Below are 10845 nucleotides of genomic sequence, written 5' to 3'. Positions count from 1 at the left end.
GCTGAGGGGCAGGGAATTGGGGGGCTCTGGCAGGCTATTGGGGGGCTGGATGTGTCGGGGCAGAGAAGCTGGCGGCCGGGGCTGCACTTGAAGACCCTACTGTAAACAATCCCGGCTGGGCTGGGGGGGCAGGGCGGAGATCGGGGGCACAGGCCCCCCCAGGACTGAAATCGCAGCCATCCCCCCAAGCCCGGGGGCGGGGCGCAGGGCTGGGGGCGCAGGGCCGGGGGGGGCCGGGGGTCCCCCCGCGATGGGCTCCGGGAGCGGCCCCAGGCCCGCGGCGGCGAAGGGAGGCGGCGGCTCCGGCTGGTCCTTTGTTAAAGGCAACGGCGGGGGGGGGGGGGGGGGGGGGAAGAAACCCCCCAGCTGGGAAAAATCCCCCGGACAGAAATCGGGGGGGAGGGGGCGTGAGGGGGTGTGTGTGTGGGGGGGATAGATAGATAGAGGGGGTGTGTGGGGCTGGGGGGGTGGATAGAAGGGGGCTGGGTGGGGGGGTGGATGGATAGATGGGGGGCTGTGTGGCGCTGGGGGGGGCTGGGGGTGGATAGAAGGGGGCTGGGTGGGGGTGGGTGAATGGGGGGGTGGATAGATGGGGGCTGGGTGGGGGTTGGGGGGTGGATGGATAGATGGGGGCTGTGTGGGGCTGGGGGGGGTGGATGGGTGGGGGCGGCTGGGCTTACACAGACAGTAAACTGGTAAATTGAACTGCTCAGTTGCTTGAACTGTGGCCCCGCCCCTGCACCGCCCCTTCCCCTGAGGCCCCGCCCCTTCCCCGCCCCTTTCCCCTCAGGCCCCGCCCCTGCACCGCCCCTCCCCCTGAGCCCCCGCCCTCACTCCACCTCTTCCCGCCTCCGCTCTCCCCCCTCCCCTGAGGCCCCGCCCACCTGCCACTCGCTGCTCTCCCCCCTCCCCGCTCCCCCCGACAGCTGATGGGCGGCGTCACCGAGTGCTGTGGCTGGGGGGTGCCGAGCCCCCTTATTCCCCCCCCCCCCGGGTGTCTGAGCTCTGGAGCCCCCCGGAGTCGGCGCCGGTGCCCGGCCCCCGGCTGCCCCGCTCCGCCGCCGGGTGTGTGGCTGGGCGAGCGGCGGGTGGAGGGTCCGTCCAGCACCTTCGATCCCATCTCGCCGCCCCTGGGCCCGGAGCCGGTTCTGGAGCGTCCTGGGCCCGGCTCTTACCATGAATCGCTCTGGGTTACGCACCCGCTCGGCTCCGGGCCCGGCCGCCGCGGTCGCCGCTTTGCCGGCGGAGCGGCTGGAGAGCCGGCAAAGGAGACGCGCCCGGTTAGCCGGATCGCCCAGCGCGTCGCCCCCCGCGGGTTTTGCCAGTCTCAGAGCCCACGGCACAGAAATGGCCGCTCGGCTTCCCCGAGGTGAACCCGGCTGAGCGCTCGCCCCCGACTTCAGCCACGGCAGAAAGAAAAAACCTGCTGCTCTTGGCCGGTTGAGATCGGGAAGCACGAAGCGGCGTGGGGAAAACCCGTAGCCCCGACGGCCATTTCGCCGCAGGGTTTTCTGGCCCCGGCCACCTGTCGCAGCACGAGGCCCCCGTGGCATCCCCACAGCTGGGCTGGCGGCGAAACTCGGGGATGTCAAAAGCAAAGGGGGCCGTCAGCCATTGCAAAACCACAGCAAGGGAACGCCACGGCAACCCCCCCCAAAACCAGCACCAACGCCCTGGCAAACCCGCCGGGACAGAAACGGCCCGGACAACGACAACACAACCACGGCAAAAACAACCAGGGAAAACCATCGCAAAAACCCACAACAAAGACATCACAAAAATCACAAGGATGAAAAATGGCAAAAACACAAAACCCCCAAACGCTTGAAAACCATGACCAAGCTTGCAGAAGTTCAACATCAGCCACAAACACGGTGCAAAAACGACCAGGAAAAAAATGGCAAAAAGAAGGAGAAACCACTGAAAAAGAGCAGGGCAAAGATATTGCAAGAATGACATGGAAAAAACAATTGCAAAAACACAAAGCCAAAAAAATTGCAAAAATAACACGGAAAAAGACTGCAAAAAACACAAAATCAGCAACACGCCCATTAGCGGGGGAGGGAGAGCTCAGGGGTCTGGGCATTGGCCTGCTAAACCCAGGGTTGTGAGTTCAATCCTTGAGGAGGCCACTTAGGGAACTGGGGTAAAAATCTGTCTGGGGCTTGGCCCTGCTTTGGGCAGGGGGTTGGACTAGATCCCTTCCAGCCCTGATACTCTGTGATTCGTTGCAAAAACAACAAGGAAAAAGACTGCAAAACCGCAAAATCAGCAACACGCCCATTGCAAAACCACAACAACAAGGGGAAAAAAAACATTGTAACAACAACAAAACCGTTGCGAAAATGACAAGGAAAAACCATTGCCAAAGCAGCACCCCCCAAAGCCCTGCAACCCCCACCCAGCCAGCAACAGCAGCATTGCCGGAAGCCCGGGCAACACGGCGCCGAAAGGGGATGATTACAGAACCCCCAAGCGTTTGCTGGCGCGCGGGGGTTGGGTTTGAAATGACGCTTCGTGCCCGAGCAGCCGGGAATCGAGCTGGCGTTTGGCGGAGCAGCCGCCGCTTTGATTTCTACGATGCAGCTTTTGCCACGTCACCTCCAGCCCTTCCACACGCTGCGTGGGCCCCGGGTTTGCGTTTCCCTCCCGCCTTTAGAGCCGTTTCCGATCCCAGACCCGAAAGGCCACAAGAGGGGGAGCGGGGGGGGGGGGGAGCTTTTGTTAGTTTTGTGTAAACATTCATCACTTTACAACGCTCATTAACCCGCTTTGCGGCCGAGGCCCCGGGTCCCTTCGCACGCGGCTCCAGCGAGCGCCAGCCACGGACGCATTTGAAAAGAGACTTTTGTTAGCCTCAGATTTGGTGGCGTCTTGTCACCTTCCTTGGGCTGTGGCCAAGCGGGGTCCTGCAAGCCCCCTCGTTCCCAGCGCCCCGAGGCTGGGATCCGGCACCACGCTCGTCGCTCTGGGCCGGCTCGCTGGGACGCTCCGGGACCGGTCCGTGGCGTCACCCCCCGCACAGCCTGAGCCGGGCGCTTTTCCGTCCGCTTCAGCCCGAGCCGCCCCCGTGCCCGGGGCTGGGCATCCGCAGGGCGGGTTGTGGGGGGACCAGGCCAACGCCAGAGGGCACCTGCCCACCGAGGGGCAGCCGGGCCGGGGGGACCGTCCTTCCCTGGGTCAGCGGCTGTCGGGCAGCGCCGGAGACGAGCGTCGAGCTCCACGGGGCTGTTTGGCGGGAGGGAGTAACACCCCCGGGGCTGAGTGCGGGGTCACGCCGAGCCCCTCCCCAGGCTGGGCTGCGGCTCCACCTGCCTCGGTGTCGCTCTGAGCCCAGCGCGTAAACGTCAGCAGGCAGACGGGGCGTATGGGGAGCGGGAGGGAGCTGGAGTGGTGGGGGGCTGGGAGCCAGGACTCCTGGGTTCTCTCCCCGGCTCTGGGAGGGGAGTGGGGGCTGGTGGTTAGAGCAGGGGGGGCTGGGAGCCAGGACTCCTGGGTTCTCTCCCCGGCTCTGGGAGGGGAGTGGGGGCTGGTGGTTAGAGCAGGGGGGGCTGGGAGCCAGGACTCCTGGGTTCTCTCCCCGGCTCTGGGAGGGGAGTGGGGTCTAGTGGTTAGAGCGGGGGGGGGGCTGGGAGCCCGGACGCCTGGGTTCTCTCCCCAGTTCTGGGAGGGGAGTGGGGGCTGGTGGGTTAGAGCAGGGGGGGCTGGGAGCCAGGACTCCTGGGTTCTATTCCCGCTGTCCCCCTAATGTCCTTTTGAAGGGCTGAGAACGTAACACCCCAACTGTGTGACATTTGCATTTCACCGGGGGGGGGGGGAATGGAACATGGGACCTTTCCCCTCGAGGGGGGGCAGCTCTTCTCCAACCCCTCCCCTGGACTTTCCCCTGGGCTGTTCCCTCGTGCCCAGGTTGTGTGCCGAGCGCTGGGTGGGGTGTGTGTTCCCAGCGGGCAGGGCCGTGTGCTGGCACCAGCTGCATCCCGGCCTGACCCTGGGTCTCGGAAACTCCCTGCCCTCCCAGCACCCACCCCCCCGCGTCTCAAACGGGTGCTGTGCTGCAGGGAGCGGGGGGGGGGTTGGCAGGGGGAGCGGGGCAGGGGGTTTGCCAGGGGGCTGAGGAACAAATCATCCTGCCTCTGGAATGAGATTAGCCACATCTGGAGTTAATCTGGAGTGACTCCAGGGAGAGTCCTTTGTTCTGGCTAAACTTTGGAATCGGGTTCAGCTGAACCAGGGGAAGTGTGTCCACACGGGCACAGCCAGGGGAGCAAATGCCAGTTCATTTCAGCAGAGTCAGTAAACCCCTCTGGGGGTGCTCTCTTTCTAACTTGGTTTCACTTCACTTCCCAAGGCCTTGTCTACATGGGGACAGAAATTAATCTGACCCAGCCAAAATGGTGACTTTCAAGTGGATTCATTAACCTCTGTTCAGCCCTGTGTGGATGCTTTTGTTCCAAATTCACATGGCTTCACCCACCGTAGCTCCTGGACTGTTCCCCCAGCGCTGGGGGGGAGTGCGATCGGTTCCCCCCTCGGCCACCCGGCTCCACACCGGCTCCAGCGTCCCTGCCCAGAGTTTGACGCAGGAGTCCAGACTGGTCACAGGGAGGAGGAGAGCTGGGCCGAGGGGAAACTGAGACAGGGCCCCCAGAACATGATGGGACACTTTGATGGGGGTCTCCTCCGTTTGCAGGACTTGGCACAGCGTTGAGACCTTCTGGGGTTTCAATCCCTTCCCTCCGAAAGACGTTCTTCTTACAATCAGAGAATCTCAGGGCTGGAAGGGACCTCAGGAGGCATCTAGTCCAACCCCCTGCTCAAAGCAGGGCCAAACCCAACTAAATCATCCCAGCCAGGGCTTTGTCAAGCCTGACCTTAAAAACCTCTAAGGAAGGAGATTCCACCACCTCCCTAGGGAACCCATCCCGGTGCCTCACCACCCTCCTAGGGAAATAGTGTTTCCTAATATCCAACCTAAACCTCCCTGTGACCTTATGAGTGTGATATAATATCTCATTGAAAGGTGACAGGGCCAGAAAGAATTAATCACCTCCCAGACTGACCTGACCCAGGGGTGAACCTTGAAGACGGGTTAGGAAGATCTGTAAATGAACAGAGCTTTGAAATGCAGCCGGCATTGTTAGAGATCTCAAGGGGAGATGTTTGCTCAGGGCTTGTGATGTCAGCAAACAAGGCTTGTCTATTGCTAGAGTTTTAATTCATAGGTCAAAAAAGGAATATTAACATTTATGATGATACTTGAGTGAAATAGTGTTATTGTCTCTGTGTCTCTTTGAAGGTTGTGCTAACCTGGATCTGAACTGTTTAATGGATAAATTACCCTGTGCTAATTGCCAGGATGTTTGGGAGAAGGAGTTAAGCCTATTGTTTTATCAGGCCAAAAGGCTGCTGGAAATGTATAAAAAGCCTGGGACACGATCCTGCTTCTTCTCAGATCTGCTTTGGGTTTCAAGAGGGGGAAACCTTAAGCCACAAGGATTGAGATCCCCAGTCACTGACTGGAGTCACCCTGAATATGGACATTGGACTATAACCTCTGGACTATTTCTAAAAGGACTTTTGGCAACTACAAGCTCATCTCTGCTGTGTATCTGAACCTCAAGAATTGAATTCAAGTCTGTCTGTAGATTGATCTTTTAACCAACATTCTCTCTTTTTTCTTTTTTAATAAATTTTAGCTTAGTTAATAAGAATTGACTATAGCGTGTATTTTGGGTGAGATCTAAGTTATAATTGGACCTGGGTGTGTGGCTGATCCTTTGGGACTGGAAGAACCTTTTCTTTTATATGATGAAGTAAGATTCTCAGGAATCATCATCATCTCTGACAGGTGTGTCTGGCCGGAGGCCTGAGGCTGGCACTTGAAGGGAACTGCGGGGTTTGGACTCTGAGTGCCCAGTGAGGTGCTGTAGAAGCTGTTTTGGGCTGGTTGGTAAATCTAAGTATTGGAATAACCACCAGCGTTTGGGGTTTGTCTGCCCCGGTCTGTTTGCAGCTCACCCTGATTGCGTGACCCCAGCTGGCTCCCACGGGCACCGTCACACTCCCCCACTGCAGCTTGAGCCCATTGCTCCTTGTTGTGTCATCTGCCCCCCCTGAGAACAGCCGAGCTCCATCCTCCTTGGAACCCCCTGTGACGAAGTGGGACTGGTCACACTGGGGGCTGGGGACAGATCCTAAGGATCTAGCAGTAAAAGTCCATGCAGCAAATGCCTGAAGCTCTGTCTCCTAGCAACTGATGGCCGGGCCCCTCCCTGCAAAGGTGCTGGCTAAAGGTGTTGGAGACAAAGGGGTCAGGTGACTTCCTGGCCCGGGAAAGAAGCGGAGGAGAGAGGAGGGGCCGGAGGGGGCTGGGCAGACTGGAGTTGGCTGGAGAACAGAGGGGAGGCAGAGACCGGGCTCTGATCCCCGAGGGGGGTTATGGGGCCCCCAGATGGACCTAACAGGGGGGATCCTGTTATCTGTGCCTGCAAGACCCTGTCCTGGACTGTGTTCCTGTCGTCTAAATAAACCTTCTGCTTTCCTGGCTGGCTGAGAGTCCTGGTGAATCGCAGGGAGCCCGGGGGTGCAGGGCCTGACTCCCCCACACTCTGTGACACCCCCTTTCAGGTAGTTGAAAGCAGCTATCAAATCCCCCCTCACTCTTCTCTTCTGCAGACTAAACAATCCCAGTTCCCTCAAAAAAACCAGGAGTACTTGTGGCACCTCACTTCTTCGGATGCATAGAATGGAACATAGAATGGAACACACAGACAGGAGATATTTATGAAAAGGTGGAAGTATGCATACCAACAGGCAGAGTCTAATAATGCATACTTCCACCTTTTCATGTTCTCTGTATGTATAAATATCTCCTGTCTGTGTGTTCCATTCTATGCATCCGAAGAAGTGAGCTGCAGCTCACGAAAGCTCATGCTAAAATAAATTTGTTAGTCTTTAAGGTGCCACAAGTACTCCTGTTTTTTTTGCGGATACAGACTAACACGGCTGCTACTCTGAAACCAGTTCCCTCAGCCTCTCCTCGTAAGTCATGTGCTCCAGCCCCCTGATCATTTTTGTTGCCCTCTGCTGGACTCTCTCCAATTTCTCCACATCCTTCTTGTAGGGTGGGGCCCAAAACTGGACACAGTCTCCAGATGAGGCCTCATCAATGTTGAATCGAGGGGAACGATCACGTCCTTCCATCTGCTGGCAATGCCCCGACTTATACAGCCCCCAATGCCGTTAGCCTCCTCGACAACCAGGGCCCATAGACGCTGAGCTGACGGTAGCTGATGTCCGGACACGGGTCCGAGCCCATATCTGGGGGGTGCAGGGAGCGGGGCGGGGGCTCAGCAGGGGGCGCTCTCCCCTGCCAGCCAGGGCCGGCCCCAGGGTGCTGCTGGGGGGGGCTGTTCTGCAGGGGGGAGCAGGGGGTGCTCTCTGCTCTTGCACCCCAGCTGTATTTATTGGGGTGTCCCCAGTGTAGATCCATTTGCTCCGCTTGGCAGATGGCCCCGACCGGCTCCTGGGGCCAGTGGGCCAGCGGGTGGGGAGGGGCCCAGGTTTACGATGTTTGCGCAGCCGGCGCCTGCCTGCGTCAGCCTCTCCCCACGGCGGCTATAAGAGCGGGGGTCACCCCGGGCAGCTCCCAGCGCCGACGCCGACGGAGAGACGCGGCGTGAGTGATGGGACCTGGGGCCTGTCTCCCGCCGGGGGCACCAGCTCCCCTCCGGCCCCACGGCGGGACAGGCTGGCTCGGGGGGGGAGGGGCCGGCCCCCCAGCCCCAAATGAATGAAAACCTGCCCGGAATAACCTCCTTGCCCCATTGTCTCCCCAGGATGCTTCGCTTCCTCCTCCTCCTGGCCCTTTGCCTGGGCGTCGCTGGCAACGCGAGTGAGTTTGGGGGGAGGGGCGGGGGGGGCCGTGCTGCGGGGAGCAGCGGGGCTGGAACCCCCTTTAACCCTTTCCTCTCTGGATCCTTTTCCAAGTCAGCCGCTCGTCCTTTTCCGGGGAGTACGGAGGGGGCGGAGGAAAGAGATTTTCTCACTCTGGGAACCAGCTGGATGGGCCCATCACCGCCATTCGGATCCGAGTGAACTGGCTGTTCATCGTGGGGTGAGTGAGAGCCCCAGGTGGGGCAGCAGGGGGCTGCAGGCCGGGAGTGAGGGGCACCAGCAGAGCTGGGGGGCTGCGGGTCGGGAGTGAGGAGCACCAGCAGAGCTGGGGGGCTGCGGGTCAGGAGTGAGGGGCACCGGCGGGCCTGGGGGGCTGCGGGTCGGGAGTGAGGGGCACCGGCGGGGCTGGGGGGCTGCGGGTCGGGAGTGAGGGGCCCCGGCCGGGCTGGGGGGCTGCGGGCGGGAGTGAGTGTCCCCCGCGCGGCAGGGGGGATGCGGGCAGGAGTGAGGGGCCCCGGCGGGGCTGGGGGGCTGGGGGGCGGGAGGGAGGGGCCCCCGGCGGGGCTGCGGGCGGGAGTGAGGGGCCCCGGCGGGGCTGCGGGCGGGAGTGAGGGGCCCCGGCGGGGCTGGGGGGCGGGGGGGAGGGGCCCCCGGCGGGGCTGGGGGGCTGGGGCCGGGACGGAGTGGCCCCGGCGGGGCTGGGGGGCGGGAGTGAGGGGCCCCCGGCGGGGCGGGGGGGCGGGAGTGAGGGCCCCCGGCGGGGCTGGGGGGCTGGGGGCGGGACTGAGGGGCCCCGGCGGGGCTGGGGGGCGGGAGTGAGGGGCCCCCGGCGGGGCGGGGGGGCGGGAGTGAGGGCCCCCGGCGGGGCGGGGGGGGCTGCGGGCGGGACGGAGGGCCCCCGGCGGGGCTGGGGGGCTGGGGGCGGGAGTGAGGGGCCCCGGCGGGGCTGGGGGGCTGGGGGCGGGAGTGAGGGGCCCCCGGCGGGGCGGGGGGGCGGGGCGGAGGGCCCCCGGGGGGGCTGGGGGGGTGCGGGCGGGAGTGAGTGCCCCGGGGGGGGGGGGGGGCTGGGGGCGGGAGTGAGGGGCCCCCGGCGGGGCTGGGGGGCGGGACTGAGGGCCCCGGCGGGGCTGGGGGGCTGCGGGCGGGACGGAGGGCCCCGGCGGGGCTGGGGGGCTGCGGGCGGGACTGAGGGCCCCGGCGGGGCTGGGGGGCTGCGGGCGGGACTGAGGGCCCCGGCGGGGCTGGGGGGCTGCGGGCGGGACTGAGGGCCCCCGGCGGGGCTGGGGGGCGGGAGTGAGGGCCCCCGGCGGGGCTGGGGGGCTGGGGGCGGGACTGAGGGCCCCCGGCGGGGCTGGGGGGCGGGAGTGAGGGCCCCCGGCGGGGCTGGGGGGGCTGGGGGCGGGACTGAGGCGCGTCTCCCCCAGGCTGCAGGTGCGCTACGGGTCGCAGTGGAGCGAGTACGTGGGCGGCTCCTGGGGGGACCTGGAGGAGGTCGCGCTGCACCCCGGCGAGTCCGTGGTGCAGGCGTCGGGGAAGTACAAGCGCTACCTGCGGCGGCTGGTGCTCACCACGGACCGGGGCCGCAGCTTCTCCTTCGGGAAGGACACGGGCACCAGCTTCAACGCGGCCCCGCTGCACCCCGGCACCGTCCTGCGCTTCCTGAGCGGCCGCGCCGGGGGCCTCATCGACGCCCTGGGCTTCCACTGGGACGCGGCCCCCGGGCGCTGCCCGCGCTGCCCGCGCGGCTCGTAGGCAGCTGTCCTGGCGGGGGGGGGGGTGGCCATGGGCAGCCGGGGGGGCCGAGGATCCCGGGGGGGGCAGAAGACGGACCCACCCCTCGAGCCTGATTCATCGCGGCCGGTCCCGCCCCCCCCCCCGCGGCTGCCGGGCGGGTTTTCCCTCCCACCGTCGGTCCGTCCGTCCTCCCCCTTCGCTGCCGCTGCCCCGGCCGCCCCCCCCCGTGCGGCCCCCCCCCGGTCCCCCCCCCCCCCCCGCGTCCGCACCTGTCACGGCTCCATAAACCCGCCGCCGCTTGGCACCAGCACAAACCGGCTCCTCCTTGTGTCTTCGGCGCGTTCGCCCCCGGGGCCCCTGCGGGATCGGGCCCCCCCCCCCCGGGCCCTCCCCACCCCGGCCCCCAAACCCGCCCTGCGCCGGGGCGCGGAACGGAACCGGCCACTAGGTGGCAGCAGGAGGCAACACGAGAAACCACCGGCCCCGGGACACGGGGCCTTTCCCCGCTAGGGGGCGCTGGCCCCGAGCCCTGGGCGGGAGCGGCTGGGTCGGCGCTGGGGGGTGGGATCGGGGGGCGCTGGGTCGGCGCTGGGGGATGGGCTGGGGGGCGCTGGGTCGGGGCTGGGGGGTGGGAGTGGGGGGTGCGGGGTGAGGGATGGGGGGTGGGATGGGGGGCGCTGGGGGTCGGGGCTGGGGGGTGGGATCGGGGGGCGCTGGGTCGGGGCTGGGGGGTGGGCTCGGGGGGTGGTCGGTCGGGGCTGAGGGGTGGGCTGGGGGGCGCTGGGTCGGGGCTGGGGGGTGGGATGGGGGGCGCTGGGGGTCGGGGCTGGGGGGTGGGATCGGGGGGTGCTCGGTCGGGGCTGAGGGGTGGGCTGGGGGGCGCTGGCTCCGGTCTGGCCCGTTTCAGCTGCGGCCCGGCCCGGCTGGTTACTTGCCCCCGGCGGGGGGCGGGGGGGGGCGTGCTTTGCAGGGGGGCGAGGGGGTGAGCGGATCCCGTGCTCAGCAGGAGAAGGAAATGGGGCTGGCGGAGGCGGCTGCGAAGCCCCCGACGTCTGGGTCAGCTCCGAGCAGGGAGAACCCGCAGCCGGGAACTGGAGCCCAGGGGCTGCCACGTCGCGCCCACTCGTGGCCCCGTGCGGTCGGTGGGGGGGGCCCCCTTCAGTGCGACGGCCCTTCTGGGGGGGCCCCTCTCTCGGGGTCAGGCCCCCCCAC

The 10845-nt window shown here is 65.2% G+C and overlaps 1 protein-coding gene across 1 annotated transcript; it reads left to right on the top strand.

The window, feature by feature from the left end:
* Nucleotides 1-1176: 1176 nt before the first annotated feature.
* On the top strand, nucleotides 1177-9651 carry LOC123369155 (zymogen granule membrane protein 16-like). The gene is made up of 4 exons (XM_045014516.1): nucleotides 1177-1280; nucleotides 7842-7897; nucleotides 7993-8119; nucleotides 9324-9651. The coding sequence occupies exons 1-4, from the start codon at nucleotides 1177-1179 to the stop codon at nucleotides 9649-9651; spliced, it is 615 nt and encodes a 204-aa protein (XP_044870451.1).
* Nucleotides 9652-10845: the final 1194 nt, after the last annotated feature.

This window comes from Mauremys mutica, chromosome 4 (assembly GCF_020497125.1).
Source record: "Mauremys mutica isolate MM-2020 ecotype Southern chromosome 4, ASM2049712v1, whole genome shotgun sequence".
Taxonomy (NCBI): domain Eukaryota; kingdom Metazoa; phylum Chordata; order Testudines; family Geoemydidae; genus Mauremys; species Mauremys mutica.
The sequence above is the reverse complement of the archived record's forward strand: the minus strand, read 5'-3'. Positions and strand labels throughout refer to the sequence as shown.